The sequence below is a fragment of the Camelus dromedarius genome, chromosome 12 (assembly GCF_036321535.1).
Source record: "Camelus dromedarius isolate mCamDro1 chromosome 12, mCamDro1.pat, whole genome shotgun sequence".
In the NCBI taxonomy this organism is placed as follows: Eukaryota; Metazoa; Chordata; class Mammalia; order Artiodactyla; family Camelidae; genus Camelus; species Camelus dromedarius.
Window position 1 is genome coordinate 60,717,240 of NC_087447.1, and position 26,943 is coordinate 60,744,182.

The 26,943-nt window shown below is 37.1% G+C and overlaps 1 protein-coding gene and 1 long non-coding RNA gene across 2 annotated transcripts in view; both read right to left on the bottom strand.

Annotated features, from left to right (window-relative positions):
- Window positions 1-6,802: 6,802 nt before the first annotated feature.
- LOC105088595 (aldehyde dehydrogenase 1A1) overlaps window positions 6,803-26,943 on the bottom strand; it is a 40,727-nt gene continuing 20,586 nt past the window's right edge. The window contains exons 7-13 of the mRNA XM_010979469.3: window positions 25,770-25,883; window positions 24,690-24,792; window positions 22,929-23,113; window positions 18,825-18,989; window positions 12,436-12,593; window positions 11,404-11,478; window positions 6,803-7,537 (exon numbers count right to left, since the gene is read on the bottom strand). Of these exons, the coding sequence (XP_010977771.3) occupies window positions 7,465-7,537; window positions 11,404-11,478; window positions 12,436-12,593; window positions 18,825-18,989; window positions 22,929-23,113; window positions 24,690-24,792; window positions 25,770-25,883 (873 nt within the window). The 3' untranslated portion in view covers window positions 6,803-7,464. The remainder of the gene's footprint in view (window positions 7,538-11,403; window positions 11,479-12,435; window positions 12,594-18,824; window positions 18,990-22,928; window positions 23,114-24,689; window positions 24,793-25,769; window positions 25,884-26,943) is intronic.
- On the bottom strand, window positions 19,225-22,922 carry LOC135322689 (uncharacterized). The gene is made up of 2 exons (XR_010383469.1): window positions 19,704-22,922; window positions 19,225-19,601 (listed from the first exon to the last, which is right to left on the bottom strand). It is a non-coding gene; the product is annotated as an uncharacterized LOC135322689 (long non-coding RNA).

The window sequence follows — 26,943 nt, forward strand, 5'->3', positions numbered from 1 at the left end:
TTGAAGCTTCTGTCCATCTTTTAGATATAAAGGGTTTACGATCAGATTCTCAGGCCCCCAAGAAGGAGCTCTCTGTGGGATGGAGAGATGGCACTGTGCAACATGCTAGCCTTCCATTCTTACGCTGTCCTCACCCATCCTGATTATTATTAGAAATGGTAAGAGAACAAAAAGGAATTAGGAGGCCAGCCTCTTGAAGGGAAAACAAACATCCCTTTGGGAGTGATGTTATGGGGCTGTCATTCCCGTGGCACTGAGCCCTGTATCCCTTCCCCATGCAGAACTAACCCCACGCAGCCCTCCTTTGATGTTCATGGGCCAAATGAAGGAAGAATATCCCAGCGCCTCTGTGCAGAGGCCCCACCTTCCTCCTTTCCACCCTTTCCCCAACAGTGAACTACTGTTCTTTGCCACAGCTGCTTCTCTGGCAGCCTCTGACCTTAAAAGCACAGTGGGATATAGAAGGATTACTGATGTGAAGGTGCTGTTAGGGGCCTCAAGTACTTACATGGATTAATTTTCACAACTCTCTGAAGCTTTCACTTTTATGTCCCCGTTGCAGTCATGAGATGAAGAAAGTGAAAGCTAGACTCGTTATTCCACCCAAAGTAGCACGATTATTCACATCAGAGTTAGGAACTGGCTCTTTGATGCAAGTCTGAGTGATGCTAAAGTCAGCTCCCATGTGCAGGATCTTTATGGCATTTCTTGTGAGGGTTGGCGAGCCTGCCTGTGGTAAGGAGGCTGTATTTCTGATCTGCTTTGATGATTCTTCTCCACCTGCAGCCGTGCGATGAGCAGGGGTCTGGCTGTCTCCTGGCTTCCATCCCTGGATCACTGGTGTCCATACCTTTTCTGTGATCCCCAGATTTAGGACTGGGAAGAGCAAATGGCAAAGTCCAGTTGTGGCAAATCCAACATCAATGTTTTACACATAAAACACATTTTTTGAAGTATAACCAGGGCTTTCAAAAGACCAGGGAGACAAAGGGCAAATTCATTCTATAAGTTTTATTTGAATTCCAGATGAGTACTCAGCACCGTACTGGATCAAGGAATGTAAAATAAAAGCACAGCTTCAAATCTCAGGTTGCCATTTCTCAGTCCAGTGTGTGAAACAAGCAAGTAAGTGGCGGGGGGAGGGGGGCGGTTTTCAATTGAAAACAATGCATTCTAAGTGAGAGATTCACTGACTGAGTAGCTACAGGACACATAGGAACCAACTGACTAGAAGAGTGGTAGAGAGATGTGTGTGGTAAGACTTCTGAATTGAGGCGACCACTGACTTACGTCGTAAAGAAACAATCACCAAAGTTAACATTATAAAAAAATATAGTTCTTCCTCCCCCTTCAGCGTCTGTGCCTACAATCTCCCTGGACTTTCATTCTTTATTTCTCCAAATCTTCCTTTGATTTTTCCCTTGGCCATAATTGCACTCTTAAAAATTTTTTAGATCTAAAGTTTTCTTCTTCTACCCTTTTCCTTAAGATTTGATTTGCCTAAAAATGGGCATGTCCTTTGATGTTGGAGGACATGAGCCCTAATAAAACTATTTTATCTCTGAAAATCATCTGAGAGTGGCTTAGAAATCTTGAAATGTTATAAAAGAAGCATAATCACTCCACTTGGTCCAACAAGACCTTGAACACCAGAGCTCAGGAGATCATGGATCTGATCATCACCAGGCAGAGAAATATTTGGGTAAATTTTTGGCTGGTAGGGCCAATGAATGAGCGAGATGACAGCTTCTTGATTGCTTGACTGAGCCTGGTGCCCAGTTATTATGGTTCACTGGTTCGGAATAAGGAGGATTCTGTAGCTAGACTGCCTGGCTGTGAATCTTCATGCTACTAGCTGTGTAACTTTGTCAAGTTAGTTACATTTTCTGAGCTTCAATTTTCTCACCTACAAGAAGGGGAAAGTCAAACTAGTCTTGTAGGGCTATTGAGAGAAGGAAATGAGATAAGTCATTGAGTGCGTTTAGAATAGTGCTTGGAGTGAACTAAATGTTCTTGGAGGGATGCTGCTGTCCTGTGGTGTTCTGTGGTGTATGATACTGTTCCGTGATATTCTGTGGTGCTCTGTGATATCCTGTTGTCACCGAGTCCAAGCTTGTTCTGCTCACTGCCCGACAGGCCAATAAATAGGGAGACGAGGTGCTAGGGCAAGGAATAACGACTTTATTCCGAAAGCCAGCAGACTGAGATGGCAGACTAACACCCTGGAGTACCATCTTCTCCCAAGTCAGAATTTAGGCTCCTTTTATATCAAAAAGGGGAGGGAGTGTGGTTGACTGTTGCAAACTGCTTGATGTCAGAATCCTTTGTTCTTGCAGCTGTCCTTTTAGGTCAGATCCTGGTGTTCCTGCAAATCTCCAACAGGACAAGTGTTATTTTCTATTCTAAAACTTTTTATCTTTATATGAATGGGAAAGTGTTACACCCTTAAAGGTCAGAGCCTTGAGAATAGGCTATCCAGGCTGTAGGCAACATTTTTTTTTACAAAATGTGCAGAACCAGTATGACTCAGCACAGGAAACAGAGCACGGGGTTAAAGTCAAAGGAAGAGATTTACTATGGAGTCAGATTTGTTCTATTACACTCTGGTGCAAGTAAGTGATTGAAATTAATTTGCATCATTTGAGGGCTTTAAAAAAACTATCATTTAGAGTTTTTCCTTTAAAGACAAAAGAAATAAATTCCAATAAATAAAATACATACAAACAAAATGTCACAATGCATATTATATAACTTCATTTTTTTTAGACACAAGGAATAAAATATAATAAATGAAATAAAATAGTGCATGCTACTTTTTTAATCAAGTTTCAGTTAAACATCTACAATGCCACTTGGGACCCAGGCAGTAACACAGAACTGGGAGACAGAATACAGAGGACATTAGCCACACTCTGCCAATGGTAATTTAGCATCCATTCAAGTGTTTCCATTTCTTCATGCCTCTGGGAAATGAAGTTACTGGACTAGAAGATCACTAGGTCCTTTCCCAACTCTGACATTCTGTGGTTACATGAATTTGGGATGACTGAACATTCAACACAATGCTAAGCCATGTGCTCTTACGTCCACTAATTCTCACTGAATTCATACAGGCTGACTCTGAATCAATCACCAGGTAACCAATGTCACTGTGGGCTCCTGTCCTGCATTTGAAATCAGTCTTCTCTGTTTGTCCCTCTGTCCCTGACTATTAGCTTAAAGATTAATCATGATGTCTGGCAACTCAGGGGTGAAAGGCAATTTAGTTCATATAACTAGCACCAACTCCACTTTGGGATTAAATATATTCAAATTTCTAACCTCAGCTCTAAGCCAAATTTTTTTTCACATTCTTCTCCATCCTGTTCTGTCATTGATGGCAAATTTTAACATTTATCTGATGGAAATGATTTTTTTTTAATAATGTAAGGGATGGGCAAATCATAACTATGGAGTTCTTAGATTAGCTATGTCACTGAAAGACTGAGAAAAAGAGCATATGGAAAATTCAAAGTCAAGGTCAAGAGAAAGATACTTTCTTTGCTGTCTAAAGATACTTTTGTTTTTTACAACAATGACAAAAAATAAAGACACTATTATTTTTGTTGATATTGTTATTATTAATCTAAGACATTCATTAGTAGATCAGAAATGTGATGGACACTCGTTACATCCTAGGAACCCTGTGAAGCATTTTACAAACATTATTTCATTTAAAGAGTAATGCAATTAGTTAAGTTTCACTATTAATTCCTTCTTAATGATAAAGAAACTGAAATTTAGAAAGATTGGCTACCTTGTACCAAATCGCACGGTCAATGAATACAGAACAGGGATTTGAAACCAGATTGCTGGGTTTCAAGGGTTTATGTGATTATGTAGAACATTATGTTTGTTTTTGCTGTTTTTAATTTTATTGAGGTACAGTCAGTTACAGTGTGTCAATTTCTGGTGTATAGCACAATGTCCCAGTCATGTATATACATGCATATATTCATTTTCATATTCTTTTTCATTAAAGATTATTATAGGATATTCCCTGTGTTATGCAAAAGAAACTTTTTTAAAATCTATTTTAATATATAGTGGCTAATATTTGCAAATCTCAAACTCCTAAATTTATCCCTTCCCATCCCTTTTCCCCGGTAACCATAAGATTGTTTACTATGTCTGTGAGTCAGTTTCTGTTTTGTAGATGAGTTAATTAGTGTCCTTTTATTCTTTTTTTTTTCAGATTCCACATATGAGTGATACCATGTGGTATTTTTCTTTCTCTTTCTGGCTTACTTCACTAAGAATGACGATCTCTAGGTCCATCCATGGTGCTGCAAATGAAAGTATTTTGTTCTTTTTTATGACCAAGTAGTATTCCATTGTATAAATATACCACAACTTCTTTATCTAGTCATCTGTTGATGGACATTTAGGTTGCTTCCACGTCTTGGCTGTTGTATATAGTGCTGCTGTGAACATTGCGGTGCACATATCTTTTTGAATTAAAGTTCCCTCTGGATATATACTCAGAAGTGGGATTGCTGGATCATATTATGTAGAACATTATGTTGCTATCAATAGCCACCATCAGCTGTTTGAAAGATTGCTAAATGAGAAAAGTTTAAAAATTGATCTAAGATAATACCCTTAGTAAGCAGTGGAACCAGAATTTAGACTCTGACTCCAAAGGTCAAGAGCTTTATACCTTTGCACTTTGAAAGGGAAGTCATTTACAGTATTGCTATGTGGCAATGGATTTGTAACTAGTTAAAATTTAAGTACCTCCCCAGGTGTCATCAGAATGTAGGCAACCTGTTATTAAGGAAAAATATTCAAATAAGTAAGCTAGGAAGTAAAATGAAAAGGCACAATATTTCAAAAATACAGACAAGGGACAATCACTGATATCTTCAAGGGAACATAAGGCTTTTCTTCAAAATCGTCCAAGGGAGAAGGTATCGTTTTCAACTTATAATATCCTTGTCAGTTTATCATGGAGGATGGTAATTAATAATCAAATTATGACGTACTCATTATTTAAAATTATTCAGCCTCCTTTTCTCTGGTTCTTGTTAATTCAGTAACTGAGTTTTGTGTGTCCTCTAGAATTCTCTCCAGGCCAACAACACAACTTGACTAAATATTAGGCACTTACAAAGTACAGTACCATTATTAAGAAACAGTAAGACAAAAGGAAACCATGGTAAATAAATACAATGCATGATCATGAATTAAGTTTTGGATCATGGGGGGGTGTCATAAGGGATATTAGAGGGACAATTGGAGAGAATTGCATATGGATTTTTCATATTAGATACTAGTATTTTATCAATTTAAGATTTTCTAAATGAAATAACTATACTGGGGCTTTGTGAAATAATTATATTGTTTTTAGGGAAAAGATACTGAAGTATTTTGGGGTAAAAGTGCATGATATTCAAGAGTTACTCTTATAAGTTTGTCTTAGAGAAGAAATGAATCTATACAGAGAATGAAAATGAAAATGACAATGTGGGAAAATGTTAAAAATCAGTGGGTAAAAGATATATGAGAGTTCCTTGTATTGCTATTAACAGTTCCCTAAAAAAGTTTGAAATTATTTTAAATAAGTTTAAAAAATTAGTTGGCAGCCTAATTAGACTTTTATTTTCATATTTAATATATTTTTCTAAACCTGATGAATCTTTAAATAAGTGACTTGAGCAAAAGTAAGAAAAAATTAAAATCCTGCAACTGTAGTGAAATCACTTCAGGCTAGTAGCATGTCAGCTTTCTACAAACATTTGTATAAAACTCAGAAATGTCCATTCAAAATAAAACTGATCAGAGAGGCCGGGGCTCACCTCCTCTCACAAACACACCAAAATCACAACTACAGAACAACTATCGATAAAAAAGACTGGAACCTACCAGAAAAGATCTTCCACAACTGAAAACATAAACAAACCACAACAAAACGGGTAGGAGGGGCTGACTGGTGATATAATCAAACCCCATACCCGCCCCCCCAGGGTGGGCAAGCCACAAGCTGGAGCATAATTAGATTGCAGAGCTCCTCCCACAGGAGTGAGAGTTCTGAGCCCCACACTAGGCTCCCCAGCCCAGGGTTCAGCGCTGGGAAGAGGAATCCCCAGAGTGTTTGGCTTTGAAGGCTAGCAGGGCTTAACTGCAGAACTAGGAGATGTAGACTTCACTCTTAAGGGAAACATGCAAAATCTCGCAGTCACCTGGACCAAGGGCAAAAGCAGTAATTTCAAAGGAACCTGGACCAAGTCTATCTTTTGTTCTTGGGGGGCCTCCTGGGGAGGTGAGAGGTGGCTGTTGCTCACCCCAGGGACGTAGACACAGTGGTGGACAGACTGGGGAGTATTCATCTGCATGAACTCTCCATCTTGGAAGCAGACATCTTGCTTGGGTCATTATCGCCAAGACTTGACCCCATCCAATAGCCTGCAGGATCCAGTGCTGAGACACTCCAGGCCAAACAACTAACGGTGAGAACACATCTCCACCCACAGCAGATAGGCTGCCTAAAGACTTCCTGAGCTCACAGCTGCCTCTAGACACGCCCTTAGACACAGCGGTGCCCACCAGAGGGTCAAGATTCAGCTCCACTCGACAGTGGTCAGACACCAGCCCCTCCCACCAGGAAACCTGCACAAGCCTCTAGACCAGCCTCACCCACTTAGTGCCCAGAACTTTTTAGGAATTTAATAAATGCTTGCTGTAGGACCAAAGTCGTCTCTCTGAAATGCTGGCTATTGTTTTCAAGAATTCCTCTAGAAAATAAAATTGGTTTCTTTACCCATTTGAGAATGAGTGGATTAGCCTTTTATTTTTAAACAGACATTTATGCTCAATTTAACACTTGTTTTGAGTAACAGGGAAAGTACATCACCATAACCAAATCTCCACTTTAAAAACTCACACTGAATAAGAATCATGCAAGATTGTTATTAAGCTTTACGATTAGATTACAGCTAAGTGTCTCAGGCATTACTTCACTGACAAGCAGACAGGCCATTCTAGGAAGCATTTCAGTAAACTCCAAGGACCTCACAACTACGGGGAGTAGAGCACATCAACGCTGCAGTTAACAGGTACGGTGAGTACTCAAGGGGTCATCAAGGGAAAGACACTAAATGACAACTGGTCTTCTGTAAAATGATGCTCCTAGACAAGTAGCTGCAAAGAAAAGCACATGACTATGACAGAGCTAGAGAGATCTTTTATCCAAATCCATTCTTTTCATTACAGGTAGGACTTGGGGGTCACATATCAGAAGGCAAATGATTCTTTCAGAATAGGCTACATGGCAAGTTTCTCTGTGTAGTATTAATGTTAATATGATTCTCTTAAGTTTAAAAAAATCAAGGAAGGATCAATTTGTCATTTAAAGCCCACTAATGACATATTAGCTACTGTAGAAGCTGCTTAGCCATTGAGGGGTCGTCTCTGCTCTCTTGTCGTTTATGAGTTCTTCTGAGAAATTTTCACGGTGACCGTCTTGATTTCTGTGTATTCGTGGAGACCATATTCTCCGCTAGAGAGAGGGGGGAAAATGCACAGAATTTAGCACAGCAGTGCAAATGTACTATGGTCAATGTTTTGGTACAAGTTTGTTCCTGCCTATCTGGCTAGGGTCAATGGAAAGTTATTTTCTGTGTCCAGAAGCATTTCAAATAGTAGCTGGCCAACGATAAGATATCTGGTCTTACATAAATACCCCTCTGGGAAAATTGTTGTTTTTGCATCTACTTTGGTTATTTCAACCTTCTAGTTATTTGATCTTCAGCATTCCAAGGGAAATGTGTTAGAAGCTGGGCCAGCAATAAACTAACTGTCCTTCAAAATAATCTAATCTTTGCTACAGTTTCTTGTACAAAATAATTAGTTCTGCCAAGGGACTCTCCAGTAATGGATATTATAAAGGAAAGGGACTAGGGAAGGGTGAAACCATTTGTTGAGTCGCCACTTTGTGACACTTGCAATGCTAGGGAATAAACATGCAGTATATATTTCAACTCTATAACCACTTTAAGAGAAATATTAACATCTTCATTTTAAATGTGAGAAAATAGAGGCTCAAAAGTTAGGCAACTTGAATGGGTCTGCATGGCTAGAAACTGGTAGAGTCAGAATTCAAATGCAGGTCAGTGAGTCTCCAATTATGCTTTCTTTACTATGCCTTGCACTTATTTGGTTGTTGTTGAACTTAAATGTATTTTAATGTAGTCTAACTGCAGGTTTTTTTCTCTTTATTGAAACATTTTTAGATTTACAGTGTTGTCTTAGTTTCTGGTGTACAGCATAGTGGTTCAGTTATACATATATATAGCTTCCTTTTCATACTCTTTTTTCATTATAGGCTATTACAAGATATTGAATATAGTTCCCTGTGCTATACAGTAGGACCTTGTTGTTTATCTCTTTTATATATATTAGTTTGTATCTGCTAATCCCAAACTCCTAATTTATCCTTCCCCTCCTTTCCCCTTTGGTAACCAAACAAACCAAGTTTGTTTTCTATGTTTGTGAGTCTGTTTCTGCTTTGTAAATAAATTCATCTGTATCATTTTTTCTGGTTCCACATTTAAGTGATATCATATAATATTTGTCTTTCTCTGTCTGACTTACTTCACTTAGTATGATAATCTCTAGGTCCATCCATGTTGCTGCAAATGACATTATTTTATTCTTTTTTATGGCTGAGTAATAGTCCATTGTGTATATATTCCACAACTTCTTTATCCAATCTTTTCTTTAATATCTTTTTGGGAGGGGGGGCAGTAATTAGATTTATTTATTTTTCTTGTCTTTTTTTTTAATGGAGATACTGGAGATTGAACCCAGGACCACATGCATGCTAATCATGTGCCTTACCCATGAGCTATACCCACCCCCCACCATCCAATCATCTGTTGATGGGCACTTAGGTTCCTTCCATCTTTTGACTATTGTAAATAGTGCTGCTATGAGCACACGGGTACATGTATCTTTCTGAATTATACTTTTCTTTGGATATATGCCCAGGAGCGGGATTGCTGGATCATATGGGAAGTCTATTTTTGGTTTTTTAAGGAAGCTCCATACTGTTTTCCATAGTGGCTGCACCAAACTACATTCTCACAACAGTGTAGGAGGGTTCCCTTTTCTCCAAACCCTCTCCAGCATTTATCATTTGTGGACTTCTTAATGATGGCCATTCTGACTGGTGTGAAGTGGAACCTCACTGCAGTTTGATTTTACTATGCCATGCGCTTTGATGAATTGATCTTTTGCCACGCTACCTCCCCAACAATATTGTAAAGCTCTCCATGGCTTTTCACTTCTCCACTAATAAAATGTAAGCTGGTTCTCTTGAATTCAAGGCTTGTTAATTTGTATCCTATTTAACTCTGAAATCACACTTCCTCCCCATAACTCCCTGCCAGCCTACCAAATTCACGAAGCCCTCCACATGCCACATGAAATGTTCCTTCAAGAATGCCTTCTTCTCTACTTCCTAACATCTCACATTTGTTTCATGTCCTAGATCAAGTCCTATCTTTTCTGTTTGGTCTTCTCTTATTCCATCCACTGCCATTTAAGTTTTCATCCACTGAATTCCCACTGGGGTTCAAACCATAGAATCTAAAGCATCAAAAGGAGCTCATAGATCTTCTACTTTCTTCTCCCACACCTACCCCCACCACAAATGCTGACCTGGTCTGCCAGATGGAAATGAGTTAGAGACATGCCATAAACGTTACACTCTAGTGGTGCCCAGATTCTCTGTCCTCCAATAGTGTGCTCTGCAGTTTAACTCCTTCCTTCCCTCTATGAGGTGTGGACTCCCAGTCTGTTATTGTTTATTTCATCATGCATGTAGGTTATTTTGCACTATGTACCTTTAAAATTTTTTTTTATTGAATGAAAGATTCTTTAAATTTTATAGTGCTTTACAATTTTCAAGTTTTATACATATGATTTCACATAATCCTTAATAACTCTTTTCTTTTCAAACCCCTACCAGTATATTGCCCCTCCTCTTCCCTCTCCCCACTGGTAACCACTAGTTTGTTCTCTATATCTGTGAATCTGCTTCTTTTCTGTTTTATTCACTAGTTTGTTATCGTTTTTAGATTCCACATACAAATGATATACAGTATTTTGTCTTTCTCTGTCTGACTGATTTCACTTAGCATAATGCCCTCCGAGTCTATCCGTGTTGTTGCAAATGGCAAAATTTCATTCTTTTTTGTTGCTGAGTAGTATTCCATCATGTATACATATATACACACATACTGCATCTTCTTTATCCATTAAATACCCTTCCTGCCACCACAATTATATGGAGGATAAGACATGGTATCGGGTCTCTGGGGCTCCTAGGGGCCTCATATACATAGTAACTTCCTAATGAATGTATATTGGGAAGGAGGTTGGACCATTTTAATAAACCCTCTTTTCACTGGCTCCCCAAAGATAGCTGTTTTATTGTAATTTTCCTGATTTAGTGAAATGACAAATACATGGCTATTTAATGTTCTCGTGACCTTTAAAAACTAAGATTCATTTTTACTTGCTATTTACAAAATGAATAGCTTCACTATGTTTGAATATAATGTCTTTTTATGACTAAATTTTTTAAATAAATATAAGAATATTTTAAGAAGTAAAATGGTTGAAATTCCTTGAACAAAATTAAGCAATCATATTGTCACTACTTTCTCTGTATAAATATATCTGTGCACATTTTTTTAGTAAGTCAGTATGTCCTGGTTTGAAAAGCAACTGAAGGCTCATAAATGCTTATATATAATATATATGTTCTCAATCTAGTCATGACTATAAAACATGTTTCCCTCAGTCGAGTTCCCCTTTCAGTTTAGATTTTAATACCAAAAATAACTCATTCAGGTTATTTAAAATTTTAGAATTTACATCAAAAATATTTCTATATATGAGAATCATTTCTCCTACACTGAAACATTTTTTGAGATAAAGGCACTTAATTTACGTATGTAAGAGGCATATTCAAGTAGCTAAAGTGTTCTTATATTTGCACACTTCTTACAATCACCAATTTGTAGTTTCCACCTTCTTGTTGGAAACATTTCCCAAGTATATTACATTCATGTATACAGCAAACAATTCTAAAAGTAGGCAATATTTCAGTAACAATGTAAAGGGCTTAGAATGATCCCTTATTAATCATAGGAGCTTAATAAGTTATATTTCCCTCTGCCATCACCTTTTTGCACTTATGGGGTAAATCCAGCATTTAAAAAGCTTTTTGACAGTGTGAATCTTCAGGAAAAACCAAAGGCAGGTTCTAATTCAGACAGTAACGAAGGATTAATTCCCTGGGAATGATAACCATCTTTATCAAGATAATTATTTATCTTAATAGAAAGTTGTTCTTACAGTTCTCGTCCGTTGCCAGACATCTTGAATCCACCAAAGGGGCACTGGGTGGGGAGCATACTATAGCAATTCACCCTGAAAGGAGAAGGAGGACGTTACAGATCGTATTTAACCTATGAAACACTCCTAAATTTGGAATGTTTGAAATTCAGAGAGTTCTTTAACAACTCCATTAACTTTAATATTAACATACTCATTATGGAAAAAAGTAGCATTATAAATTAGAGGAGTGTAAGTGTATGTACTTTTTAGCTGACAAAGGTGTGACATTCTTGGGAAGGGAAAATAATCTTGGGCTATTGCCAGGGCTGAGGAGACAAAGTGAAGTTTGATGGAACAAAAAAATGACAACAAAGCATTTCAGAGACAGGGGGCTGGAAGGCGATGCAAGTTTGAGAGGCCCAGCCTTAGCACGTACATCCTCTGCATTAAAATACAAAAATCAGAGATATGAACCAGGTCAAAAATGAGACAGACATGCAGCTCAAGACTCAATACGTGCTTCCAAATCAAGACCTTCAGACATCTCTAGTAATCCCAGAGTGAAAACCTGATAGAAGAACTAAGTGTTTGTATATATAAGGGCCGTGAATAAATATTTTCTTACTATCTAATTACTTTGATTAAAATAGAACTTTTATCTTCCCTGTGTATAGCATGGTTCCAAGTGCCTAGAATTACTTAATAACACTCATATTACATTAGTCAAATATGAGTAAAATATTTTGGGCAAGCAATTTCAGAAGGCTGGATAGGGTTAAAATATATATAATATTAAAATATATACATATATTTTAATAATAATATATATTATATATATATTTAATAATAATAATATATATATATATATATTTCCTTCTAAAAAGTCTTCCAATATAGCAGGGGTTTTAGTTTGTTTGATTTTTAAGATAACAACTGCTTTTCCAGCAGGTCATGTGATTACAAATGAAAGAATCAAAGTCCAGAAAGGTTCAAAGCAGCCTGTTAATGTGGTTAACACAGAAAAGATGACATTACATGGGTCTGACTTACCACACTACCCCGGCCTGCAGAGCATTGGAGACCGTGATGGCCTTATCAAGGTCTTTGGTAAAAACTCCTGCCGCCAAGCCATAGAAGGTATTGTTTGCTCTCTTGATCACATCATCTAAAGATTTAAACTTCATGATTTGCTGCACTGGTCCAAATATCTATACCACAAGAAATGAATGAAATAGATCAAAGTAGTAGGTTACAACTAAGTATTCTATATGATATTGCACTTTTCTTTTTAATCTACACACTGTTCTAAATTGGTTAAGATTTTACTTCTTATCTCAAACCTCTGTGGAAGAATCAAAATGGTAGCTGCTGGCATGGTAGGTTAGGACAGGCAATAGTCATATGTTAAATTCTCTTTGGAACAACATGGGATACAAACGAATTAGGCAATGATCATTTTCTAGAATTGAAATCTGGCTTCCAAGAACTTACAATTTTGCAGGAAATTATTAACTTCAGAATTTCTTTCCCATTTAGGAACATTGTAAATTATCTCCCTAGTTTTTCCTCATCTTCCAGGTCACTACATAAACAGTAAACCAGAGAAGGCGATGCTTTTTCTACTGGATAAATGAGGAGGCAATGACTGATAACAGTAACTATGCTTTAAATATCAGTGTACCATCAACTGAAATATCACTTATCCTACTGGACTTGGATCTTTTTATAATCAGCCAAGTTAGGTGAAACAGTATAATATTTTGTTCATATTCTACTCGTCAGCCAAATCTTATGCAATTCATAAATATCAAACAGAATGATCCATTACTGCAGGAGCTTAAGTCCTTAACCATCCTGTGCTAACTAAAGCATGAGTTCCTTGGCAGTGACTGTAATCACAGGACTGGAAACACAAATCCCAATTTGCTCATTCCAGCCTAAACCGCTCTTCCACTTTTGCTAGACCCTCTAGGTAGCACAGCTCAAACTCAATTTATCCTATATCTCATCCCCAGATGGGAGAAAAATAACAATTTTCTCTTAAAAATTATGCTCCTATATTATGTTTCCATAAAACATATATTAAAATTAAATAAGAGAGGGGCTTCTCTGAGTGTTACCAGAATTTCCTGGGAAGAAAAAATCAGAAAAGACAGTTTTCTGGTGTTCATCATTGATCTAAATCTAAATGCTGAGGGGAGGTGGGGGCTACCGTTCAATAGAGGTTGAGTACAAATCCTAGGGCTGCAAACCTAACCATGATACTGTAACCTGGGAACCAGGCATATAGCAGCTACTGTGTGAAATGTGTTACCGTCTTACATAATTTTAATTTGAGCACATCACATTACTCCAGGTTCCTTTAAAGTAGCAAACAATAAATGTTTCCTTGGTTAAAGATTTTTTTCCTCGTCCTTTCTATCTGGTGTTAATCAAAGCATGCAAGAACAACAGCTCTAATAAGACAAATATTTGTCAATAAGTGCAAAGCTGTAATTCAGTTGTAGGCTGAATCAATGTAGTAAAACTAAGTATGTTTGATTATCCATATCCATGTGCCTTCGCTTTTTGATCTTTCTCATTTTTTCTATGTATTTCCTGTTTGCAAATATGAATCTGTACTTTTCTCCTAGTTTGATGACTTTTTTGGGGGTGTAGGCAGTTAAAGAAAATAACCTTCTCAGATTCTCTGTTATATCACAGACTTGCAATACAAGTTTATTGAATGAAAAGATGACGGCTAAGTACATTTGAGTTAGTGCCTTTTTACTATGGTGCATTATGTAACAACTTCATAGCCCAAAGCCAATGAATCTATTCCTGTCTTTATTTAAATGCCTCCGTGCCTATGAGGTAGGTAATTTCTAGTTCCTAAAGGCAAACTAGCCTTTCCTAGTTATTTGTCAGATCTCTGGATAACATTCTTCCTGATGTTAATTAGTTTGTGTTCACCAAATATTTAGCTGCAATATATTTGTCTAAAAAAATTAGGAAGGGCAACAGCTGAAAAATACAGTGCCGAGAGCACATGGAGGGTGAAGAGTAGCATAGGAGACGAATGCTATTTTCAAACATATGGCTTTTATGTGGAAAAAGGCCATGAGGCAGATATGGGGCCAATAGGTAGAACATAATGGGAGGGATTCCTAGGGAGCCAGAGGCAGAACTTTCTAATGCTTAGCACTGTCCAGACATGGAAATGACTAAGAAATAGTGAGTTATCTCTTGCTGATGTTGTTTAAAAAAATATTGGCTGACCACTGGTAGGAACAAACAGATGGATATGATGGGAGTTGGAGAAGTGAGCTTAAGTAATCATTCTAGTTTTACGATGCCTCTGTAATTCTGTAACAGTAGCAAGTCACTTAAGCTCTTTGGATCTTAATTACCTCATCTATAAATTTGACTTTTGGTCTGAATTATTCATAATGTTCCTTCTAGCACTAATATTCTATCAGTTTTTAATAGAATGGTTCTCAACCTAAATGGTTCCAATCCTAAAACATGGGATTCTCTCATGTTAGGTGGATTGAATGGAGAATAAAGTTAATATGAGCAACAGTAGGTCAAGTAGAAAAAGTTGGGGAATGTTAGTGCTGCAAAATAGGTGCTGATCCCAAGCTGCCTTTAACTAGACATGTGACCTAACCCCTTACTTCTCTGGGCCTTGGGTTTCTCTTCTATTATTTAGGATGATAACAAGAATATCTAAATTGTAGTTGACTTTGTGGCTCAAAAACGAATTAAAGACAAAAAGGTTGATAAAAGTTTGACATGTTATATTTACAAGAGTAATGAAATACATACAACATGAAGAGCTGAGAACTACCATGTCATTGTTTAGGAAAATTCTTGGATCAGAATATTATGCTTAATTTTATTTAGTTTCCAAATAACATAGGAAATTTAGACCTTATAAATGTTCTGAGATTTTCTCTGGAAAAATCATACCACCCTAGCTATGTGAAAATAATAAAAGAGAGTATTTGATTGTCTTTGGGAAGAGAAGACTCAATAAAGACTTTCTTCTAGTGTTGGAGAGATTTCATGAAAAGAAAAGAATATAATAATATTACTCTCAAGATGTTGTTGGGAGAATTAAATGAGAATGTTTAATATTTATAGAAAATATTTTATATTTTTATATAAATATATGTACATAATGTTATACATTATATAAACATGTATTTATTGATATATAAGATACAGTAAACTTTATACAAGTGAATATAAATTTTATAAATATAAATCTATATATAAAATATAAATGAAATATGTATATTTATTATATTTCATGTAAATGTTTGTATTATATTTCATGTAAATGTTTGCTTTATATTGCCTATAAGGCACTTGGCATATAGTGAGTTATCACTAAATGCCTTTTATTGTTATCAATAAAAAAAATAAAAACTACAGACCATATTCCTCAAATCAGAGACCAATATCAGCTACAGCAAATACTAAAAAAAATTAGCAAATAGTGTTTGGCAATATCTACAAAGAATTACACACCATCACCAAGTAAAGTTCATTCTAGAGATGTAAGGCTGGTTCAGTATTCAAAAATCAATCAATATAATACACCACATTAATAGAATAAAGGAAAAATACCACATAATCATCTCAATTGATGCAGAAAAAGCATTTGACAAAATCCAATTTCCTTTCCCCCTCAAAAAATTAGAAATAGAAAGACACCTCCTAAACCTGATTAAAGGCATTTATGAAAATCTCACAGCTAACACCATACTCAGTGATAAAGACCGACGCTTGTCCCCTCACACAGGGAACAAAGCAAAGATGCCCACTTTTACTACTCTTATTCAACATAGCACTGGAGTTCCAGCAAGTGAAAAGGGCAAGAAAAGGAAATAAAAGGCTTACTTATTAGAAACAGAGGAACAAAACTGGCTCTATTTGCAGACTGTCTGCATACACATTCCCAAGGAACCTCTGAAAACCTCCTAGAATACCTGAGTTCAGTGATGTCACACGTTACAAGAAAATACACAAAAATCAAACGTACGTGTATATACTAGCAACGAACATTTGCCTTCAGAAATCGGAAATACCATTTACAATTACTCAAAAAATACTTAGGTACAAATCCAATAAAACATGTATGGGACTTATATACTGAAAATTAAAAAATGCTATTGAAAGAAATAAGAGAAGATATAAACAAATGAAGTGACGTACTCTGTTCACTAACTGGAAGATTTAACACAATAAAGATGCTAATTCTCCCCACACTGGTATATATATTTAACACAATTCCTTTCAAAATTCCAACAAGATTATTGAATATATATGGACAAGGTGATTCCAAAACTTATATGGAAAAGCAAAGAAATTAGCTTGGCTAAAACAATTTTGAAAAGAAGAATAAAATGAGAGGACTCAGGCGTCCCAATTTTAAGACTTCTTATACACCTACCATAATCAAGAGAGAATCTGTAGAGAAACAGACACATAGATCAACTGAACAGAGTGGAGAACCCAGAAACTGACACAAACATGCACAACTGAATTTTGACAAAGTTGCAGAATTAATGGAATGGAAGAAAAATTGCCTTTTCAACAAATGATACTGGAGCAATTGGACATCTATAGGCAAAAACAAACACACAGCCTTGACTTAAATCTCCCACCTTGTATAAAAATTAACCTAAATGGATCACAGACATAAAGGTAAAACATAGCTTTTAGAGAAAAATTTTAAATTACACAGAAAAAAAGTCTTTTGGATCTAGAAGTAAACAAGAGGTAGTTCGTAAAATTGATACCAAAAACACTACCCATAACAAGAAAAATGGACAAATTGAACTTCCTCAAAATTAAAACCTTTTGTCCTGAGAAAGACCTTGATAAGAAGATGAAAAGACAAGCTACAGCCTGGGAGAAAGTATTTGCAAAACACGTAGCCAACAAAAGATCAATATCTAGAATATATAAGGAACTTTTGAAACTCAATGGTAAAAAGCAAACAATCCCATTAGAACATGGGCAAAAGAAATGAAGAGATACATCATCAAGAAAGACATCAGATGGCAAATAAGCCCACGTAAAGATGTTCAACATCATCAGCCATTCGGGAAATGCAAATTTAAACCTCAAGGAGCTATTATACCTATCAGAATGGCTAGGGAAAAAAAAGAGTCACGTCAAATGTTAGCAAGGATGCAAAGAAACTGGGATCGTTCATACACTGCTAATGAGAATGTGAAACTGTTCAGCCACTCTGGAAATGTTTGGTAGTTTTAAAAAGTTGCAGTTACTATATGATCCAGCCAGCAATTGTAGGCACTTATCCCTCAGAAATGCAAACTGAAGTTCACACAAAAACCTGTATCCTGATGTTTATAGCAGCATTATTCAAAGTAGCCCCCAAATGGAAACAACCCAAAGTTCTTCAATGGGTGAACAGTTAAACAAACTGTTTACATGGTGCATCCATGCTATGGAATACTACTTACTCAATAATAAGTAGAAACAAGCTATCCTTACATGCAACAACCTAGATGAATCGATAGAGAATTATGCTGAGTGAACAAAAGCCAATTCCCAAAGGTTGCATGAAGTATGAGTTCACTTATTTAACTTTCTTGAAATGACAAAATAATAGAAATAATGAACCAATGAGTGGTTAAGTGAAAGCCAATGGTTGAAGATACAGTGGCACCGGAGGGGCATGAATTTGACTATCAAAGGGAAACATGAGAGATGCACGTGGTGATGAAATGTTCTGTGTCTTGTTCTGTGTCATCGATGATGACATACTTACTGTGATAGTATACTATAGTTTTCTAAGATGTTACCATTGAAGGAAACCGGGTAAAGAGTACACAGAATCTTTTTTATTATTTCTCACAATAGCAACTGAATCTACAATTTCCCAAAATAAGGACTTTAACTTAAAAAGAAAAACTGCATATCACTTTATTCTTTTCCAATTATTTTCAAATCTATTATTTCCAAAGGAGAAAAAGCAACAATGAATGTGGAATTTTATTTTCCATGAGTTTAAATACGTGAAGGAAGCACCTAGAAAATGTTAAGCATCCTGATCTGTGTTTGGTTGGAGATTTTCAGTCTGCCCAATGAATCCCTTACTATTTTTAGTCTTAATCAAAAATAACTAATCTTTTATCAGTATTAGAAATGAAGAGTAGTGGGGAGGGTATAGCTCAGTGGTAGAGCACATGTTCAGTACGCACGAGGTCCTGGGTTCAATCCCCCGTATCGCCATCAAACAAGCAAACCAACAAACAAACAAACTTAGTTACCACCCCCCACCATAAAAAAAAAGAAATGAAGAGTAACATGTACTGGAAAAGGGGTTCAAAGAGCTGAGAATGTTAAAGGGATATTTTGTACACGTACATGCAGACAAAATATGGTAACAACAACAAAAATAACAGAATAAAACCATTTACCTCCTCTTTGGCAATGCGCATCTCATCGGTAACATTAGAGAAAACCGTGGGCTGGATAAAGTAGCCTTTATTCCCCCACGGGCCCCCGCCACACTCCAGTTTGGCCCCTTCTTTCTTCCCACTTTCAATGAGATCCAGAATTTTTTCATATTGTTCCTTGTTAATCTAATTGAAAAATACCACATTAAAAGGGGAAAAAATAGCAACTTGTAAAGATAATACATTTCCCTGCCTGTTACTAAGGGTTTCAATATGCTAGGATATTGTTACGAAGTCAAATATTCAGCCAAAACTGCTGACTGAGGCTCAGATTCACGCAGTTGAGTATATTTTATTCTCAGGACTTTTCAGGGAAGAAATCTTGGAGACAAATATTTGTATTTAGTGTTTGTTTAATGCAAAAAAAAAAAAAAACTTATTGGCACAAGTACATGTAAACCTTTCACACAACTGTCATTTAGAAATAAATGGAAGAAATGCCAGTCAGTCATCAACCATACTTACCTTAACTGAAATAAAAAAGTGGATGAAGAAAAAGAGGACTTTGACCCTGGGTTTAATTAGACATGGCAGTTGGGAAGCAGATGCTTTGGAACTTTAGGAAGATCCCTGGACCTCTGATTCTCCTAATTTCTGACCACGCCCTGTGGCCAGGTCCATGCTGACCACAGCCTGGGTTCACACCCGGCTCAGGTCCCCTGGGGCAGTCAGTGCGTCTGGTTCCAATGTCTGACCTGTCCTGACTGTCGCCATCCTGCTTTCTTAAATGGGCCACATCTAAATATAAGAATTACAGAACTTCAATGGTTTGTTAAACAATATTTTAATAAGGAAAGAAATGACTTCAGAGTTCTCGCCTGGAACATCAGGAGCACGCACCTCTCCTCCATGCACTGGAACCAGGGTTACCTATTGCCTCAGTTCCTATTTGGGGAGGTTGAAGTATCGGGTGCCTTTTGGACTCTACATCACTGATGAAGGCTGCCTTGTCTCAGGTGTGGCTGGGGTTAACTTGTAAAGGAAAAACACTGAGATTCAAGATGAAGGTCGGGGCCTCTTGCCAATGTACCTTGTCTCTTCTCCCGACTTAAAGAGAGTTGTTCTTTATCTTCCTCTTTGACTTTGCAATCTCCTCTGTCTTCCAAGGCCCAGAAAAAAGTTTCATAAAGCTCCGACTGCACATAATCCAGCTCCCATATCCAATTAGATTAAGTGCTATTTGAAATCAGAAACTACTTTCTAAAATTTGGCACAATATTTGGTGCAATGCTGTTCAATGCTTCTAAGCACACCATATTTAATTGAACATTCAAAAAAAGTTTCCTTCATTTACAGCAGATTAAGGAAGTCGAAGTGCTGGCTTAATAAAAAGTAATATTTAAATTACTGCATAATATTTAATACAACCAGACTACGGGGTGGTGTTAGGTAGCTCTGCCTGGTCAAGATATTCTGGTTTGTCAGTAAATACACAGGGATCTGCATACTTCACACAAAGCTTCTCTGGCCTGTTCTGAGATATTAATCTGACTATGCCCTCAAAAATTAGGGTTTTTAATGTTTATTTCAAGGTGTGTTCCCCAAGTCATACCTTTTCCCTGCCTGTGACCAGAGTGGATACATGGTGACACTCCAATTCCTGCTTAAGCAGTGGGAGGTAGAGGCTCATAGGACCTGTTTTTTTGTTGGAAAACTTAGATGGTGACTAACTTCTAAAAACACAGGACTTCATATGTTAGTGTCTGGCTACTGACAATGTGGTCCTACAGTCAGCAGCTCCTGCATTACCTGGTAGGAAAACGTGCTTCTCAGGTCCCACCCCAAGCCTGCTGCATCAAAATGTGCATTTTTAACAAGATCCTCAGGTGATTCAAATGCACAGGAAAGACTGAGAACATCACACTAGAGTTGAGGACTAGTGATAGGAATTTTCAGTTATACTTAGGGACATACTCAGTTTGGTCTGCCTAATTTTGATTCACCATAAATACAGACCTTCTTCAGAAGGTCTCAGATTGACCATATCTGAACTTGGCCTTCTGTTGGCCCTCAGGAACCTCTTAGTAAAGCTAGAACGTAGCAGGGGTCTTTTCTGTGCGATGGGCCATTAGCTCATAGGCTAGTCTATGAAATGTAATAGGGTATGATATTGTTGTAACAGTCACAAAGTATACATTCTGAGGTGTCTGAATGTGCAAGATCTTTGATTCCTTAGAGTTAATGGATTGAAAAAGATAATTTTTTATGTGGCTATCATAACTTCTTTTTCAAATGAAAATACTGTTATTTCCAACTTCTCAAGGAAACGTACACTTTGGTCTATGAAATCAAACTAGAAAAGGACTTTACCGAAGAATGCATAAACATTTACATTATGTAAATTTACATTACACATTAGAATACTATTAAAGCTTAGTACATGAGCGTCTCTTCCCGTAAGCTTGCTCTCATGACAACAGATGGTATTTTGAAGGGTAAAGAAACCCCAGGGGCTTTTCAGTCTTCTGCTTCTCTAAGTCCCAGCATAGCTACTGATTCTACTTATTTGGTGCAACCTGTGATAAAAACCTGTTTACTTACAAAGATTAAAGTCTTATGTTAAGCAGTTAGGTCAATGGATTATTTACTTAAGAATTCTATGAATAGGAATTTCCTAAAGTCTATTTTAACCCCCTTCTCTTAGGAAAAATGAACTATTCTAGCTCAGTGTTTGAGCTCTGGTTAAATTTTGCAGATCTCCTGATGGGGGGAAATACTGCCCAATAATGTGTAATATTAAGTATTTTCCCTTCCTCTCTCTTCTTTCCTTTCCTCTTCACATATACATTTCTATCCACCCATGTCTCTCTCTCTATATATATATATGTGTGTGCATATATACACCTCAAATGAGACAACTGCTTTTCCTTTACCCTGATAACTAGCTAGCTAGCCACAGCTTTCAACTCATCTAGGTTGTAAATGCCATGAGATCAGTAGTATATCCTCCTTGTTTCTTCTGGCATTGCCAGGTACCTATCCCAGGACTTTGCTGGTAGTAGTGCTCAATTAATGTTGGTTAATTCAATTTATTTTTTGCTTAGTGAATAAGTCAAGAATAGTGTTTGTTTCAAGTCAATAGCACTGAACAGTGTATAATCTTTAGTGTTAGAGAATAAAGACTCTAAGCTAAATGTCTAGATTGTAGAGCAGAATTTCTCAGCATAAGCAGCCTTACTGGCACTTTGTTGTGGGACTCTCTTTGTGCAGTGCAAGATGTTTAGAAGCATCTCTGGCCTCTACCCACTAGGTGACAATAGTATCACCTCCTTCTGCACTTGTGACAACCAAAAATGTCTTAGACATTGCCAGGCGTCCCCTTTTGGATAGAGTGAAAAACAGTCCCCTGCTGAGAAAGTCTGCTCTAGGTCAAGACCTCAAAGGGCAAGAGTAAATTTAAAACCAAAGTTCCAGGAGCTTGAAAACAGACAATGCACAGAGAACTGTGTAAGGAAGAGGGCCTTGGGATGAGAGAGACACTCTTACTGACAATGTTTGTAAGTAGACAGAAGAAAATGGGAACTCTGGGGAATAACTGGGTTTGACAACCAAAATGAGAAGTTTGCTACGAAGTTAGAAGCTCAAGACTTTTCGGGACATTCGTACATTAGAAGGTCAGAGTGACTAAAAACTTTGAGAGAATTTAGAGGCATGCCAGCTGCCTGTATCTGTGGGACAGAAGCTGAGACAAAGGATTGATTCTGAGGGAGAAATAAGTGGTAGGCTTATGTAAGAACTTCCAAGTGAACAGGAACTGTATACAGGAAACCAGAGACATACAGACTGTGGAGAACAAATTTACCGTCTATTATTTTTCCTCACATCTTTATTTTCAATATATTTCTTAAACTGTTTCTAGATATGAAAACTGGGCAACACAGAAACAGGAAGCTTTCTTTCCCATTGAGAGTTAGCGTCACTGTTTTTTAATCACCAAAGTGTTACAATATTGTCACCTAAGAAGATAGATGGATGGAAAAGAATTGCATTCGTTAAAAACCAGGCCTCTAGAGGATACTTTATTCTTGTGCCCTGTGAATGCTATTTCATCCATTTTATACTCACTTGGGGGCCTTGACTGACTCCTGGGGTCAGAGGATTTCCAAGAACATACTTCTTAGCCCGCTCAACACTCCTTCGAACAAACTCATCATAAATGGATTCTTCCACAAAGAGCCGGGATGCGGCTATGCAACACTGGCCCTGGTGGTAGAATACGCCACGGTGCGCAAATTCAATGGCATTGTCCACTGCAAAGGACATATTCACGTTAAAGAAGAGAGATTTTCTAAAGATTATGTATTTTTATAGCTATTTCTCAGACACAATATGGTGGTATAAAAAAGCATGAGTCGTATAGTTAGACATAGATTCAAAATATTCTATCTCTTACCAGCCAAGTGACAAATTAACCATTCTGATCCTTTATTTGCTACACAAATGATAGCAAAAATAGTAGAATTTGAAAAAAATAGTGGTTACTGTTACAGCTTTCATATGGGCAATATCAAGAATGTGGAAAGCGTCCTAAGATCAAATCTCACCACAAATGATCTTATAAATATCTCCATTCATAATTACTTAGATGACTGTGAATATTTCTTTCAGGCCTCAGGTTTTAACTAAATGACAAAGAAAATATTAATTATCCATTATATTAAATCAAAATTTCAAAACATTCTTAGATACCTTGATCAATAGAAAAAAATGGTATTTCTGGGGGGAAAAAATCCAAAAAACTAATAACTAAGATTCAGAATTGCTCACCCACCTTACAAAGCTAGGAAAAACATTTTCAAAATTTATCTAAAATGTGCCATATCATTTCATATATAGCCATAAACTCTTCTTATTGGTTTATTTGAGATGGTAGAATGGGGCCTTAAAAGGAAGACACAGTTTGCTTCATTAGTAGATCCTAAATGACCAGGAGAAAGTTTTATTTGCATTTTAATTTCCTCAATGCAGAAGATTTCATTTTACATTCTAGCAGTTGGTTATTGTTCTTTATTTTGTGAACTAGTCACATCTGCGTATGTTGTAGCAGAAGCAGTTTATAGAAAGGTTTGGTACCATCAGAAATCTTGTCACATCATGCTCTAAACAACTTCAGTTAAGATCGCAATACCAACACTGGCCAATTCCATGCACCATTTGTGTTTATCGCCTCATACCAATAATGCAGCTGCTAAAGAAAAAGTTGGATGAACGTTTGCCCTTCTTTTTCTGCTAACCAGCTCCCATTTAGGAGGGAAAAAATTGTGGGATTCTACTCGATAATATAATCAGAAGGGACCTAGGATATTACAGAGTGGAGTCACATCATAATTACAGATTTAATGTATGTAAATTCAACTATACCTGCTTAAAAAAATGAAGAAATCACTCAAATCCACCAGCCATTTCTTTCAATGAACGTGTGATCCAGAGAGAAGGGAGACGACAAATGGGCAACTTGCTGTCTCTCCTGTTGGTCTCAGTGCAACATGTCCGGGGGTACTTCACCATACTTAAGGTGATGCTAATATTTAAAGGTATGGAATTTTTAAAACAATATTGTGGCCCCTAAATGCAAAACAGTTAGCGTCTCCAGAGTTCAGCTGAGAAAACAGCAGTCTATTCCAAACAAGGAAGAAATCGAGTCTGTGTTAGACTTAAACTTACCCAGTGTTGCAACATTAGAACAATTTAAGATGTTTAAGAGTAATTTTGGACTCCAATTAGTGCCTTACACTTGGACATTAGAAGCAAACTCTTCACTGTATGACGTTACCAGACACCAAAAAGGATGAAGGGAGAGAAGTTAGCAGAGTGGCTTTTACTCACGGTCGGCATCAGCAAACACAATGCAAGGACTCTTCCCACCGAGTTCCAGGGTCACCCTCTTCAGATTGCTTTTCCCGGCAGCTTCTTTGATCACTTTGCCCACCTAAAATGGAGCGTTACAAAGGATGAGGCTTAATCTGCTCTCATGAAGGCAGGTTTACTTAGCACGTTAAATTTTTATGATGTTTGTGCCACAGTTACGTTTCATTTGGGAGAAATATTAAATGGCATTTTCCAGATTTTAGACTTTCAGGTATCAAAGTCTCCTCTACCCAAGCGTAAACATACAATGAATCAGAAAAACACTCAAGAAAACAGATACACTGAACACGCTAGCTGATCTTGATGCACATGGCTTGACAGGAGGTTATTTACCATTTTAATCAGAACGTCATCTTTCTTCTGGTCAATCTGACATACCATGATCCAACCATAACTGACCTATTTGTCTTTTCATCCCTCTATTGAAATCCAGAAACCTCTATATAGACAAACTGACACATTCACCACCGTCCCCCCATCTCATCTCTCCCTGCTGCTCATTATCTGCCCACCAACTGGGGGGGGCCTCCAATCCTACCCTCCTTTGGGGTCCAGCTCATATCTTAGCTTAGTTTCACCTCAATGACACCTGCTTATGTTCTAGAAACATGTGTGAAAACCAGAGTGAGGAATAAATTATTAAGAGAACTTTTGTTTTAAGGAAATGCCGGCTTAAAAATAGTAACATAAAGGGGGTGGGAAGGGATAACTGGGAGTTTGAGATTTGCAGATATTAACTACTATCTATAAAATAGATAAACAACAAGTTTCTTCTGTAGAGCACAGGGAACTATACCCAGTATCTTGTAGTAACCTATATTGAAAAAGAATATGAAAAGGAGTATATGTATGTGTCTGTATGACTGAAACACTATGCTGTACACCAGAAATTAACACAACATTGTAAACTGACTATACTTTAATAAAGAAAAGAAAAAAATAAAATACTCGGCCCATAAAAACAATAGTAACAAAGCATGCTTCCAAGAGTTAGAGACACAGATATTCTTAACTACTGGCCGGAGGAGATGGTCTTACCTGTGTGGATCCTGTGAAGGCCACCTTGTCTATGTCCATGTGAGAGGAAATGGCTGCCCCTGCAGTAGGTCCATAGCCTGGGACGATATTCACGACTCCGGGAGGAAACCCTACCTAAAAGGTAACAAGTGAAATCGTTATGACAGAACTGATGATTCAACTGCAGGGAGAAAAAGAGGAGAGGATGGGATCAAAGCTGCCTCTTTATGCTCATTTTATGAGCTGCTCTACAATGAAAGATTCACATCAGCGGTTTTATTATTTATTGTTATATCATTGTTTTGCCCACTTAAGTTAACCTCCAGGGTTGCACTGTTGAGGAACTATTTCTCCACAGGTTAAGTTCACGTTTAACTCTTAGGAATCATCGCCTCCATGATGGCTGTCTTAAATTCCATAATAGTAACTCAGAAAGATAGTATGTGTGGAAGTGCTTGGTAAATTACTCACATAGGAGGAAAACAATGCATTTATTATTCATCTAAAAATAAGAAACTAAAGAGATCTTATATTTTCAGTTTCTACCTGTTGATTGCTCCGGGCATACCAAACTGGGTTGCAAATTCCTATTGGCATTAATTAATTGAAAAAAGTTAGGTAAGGGTGGTCACTTCAATCATGATTAAGCTTCAAAGATTGATTTCAATCCCGCGTAAAGTATTATCAAGTCTAAAGCAGTGTGGCAACTGAAATAACACATCAACATTTCACATTATTTGCATCAAAATGTCTCATTTTGACATCTCTTGTGCTTCCTTTTAGTCTGAAGTAAAGAATATTTTGAAGATGCACGTTCAAATTTCCTAAATTTTATATTTCTAGAGACTAGCGCTCATTTTTAAATTTTTGGTAAGATATGAAAGACAAAGAACAATAAGTTGTTTGCAAGAAAAAATATATTTAAAACTATCTGGATAGTTGATGAAAATAAATTTTATGTGCTCTTTTGCCAGTTTTTGAGCAAGAAGGTAAATGCAGAGGGAACCCTAATAGAAAAGAGGATATAGGTACATTCCGTCACAGGTGAATGTGTTCAGAAGTAACGTAGCCCAAAGCCACAAGCAAGTGTATTAGCTCCGACGCCTGCAGCCTTTGGACAGACAAGTTTAAACGAAATCTCAGAATTTCCAGGTCATTAGCAGCAGTTATAAACTAACTTACATTTTAACATTTG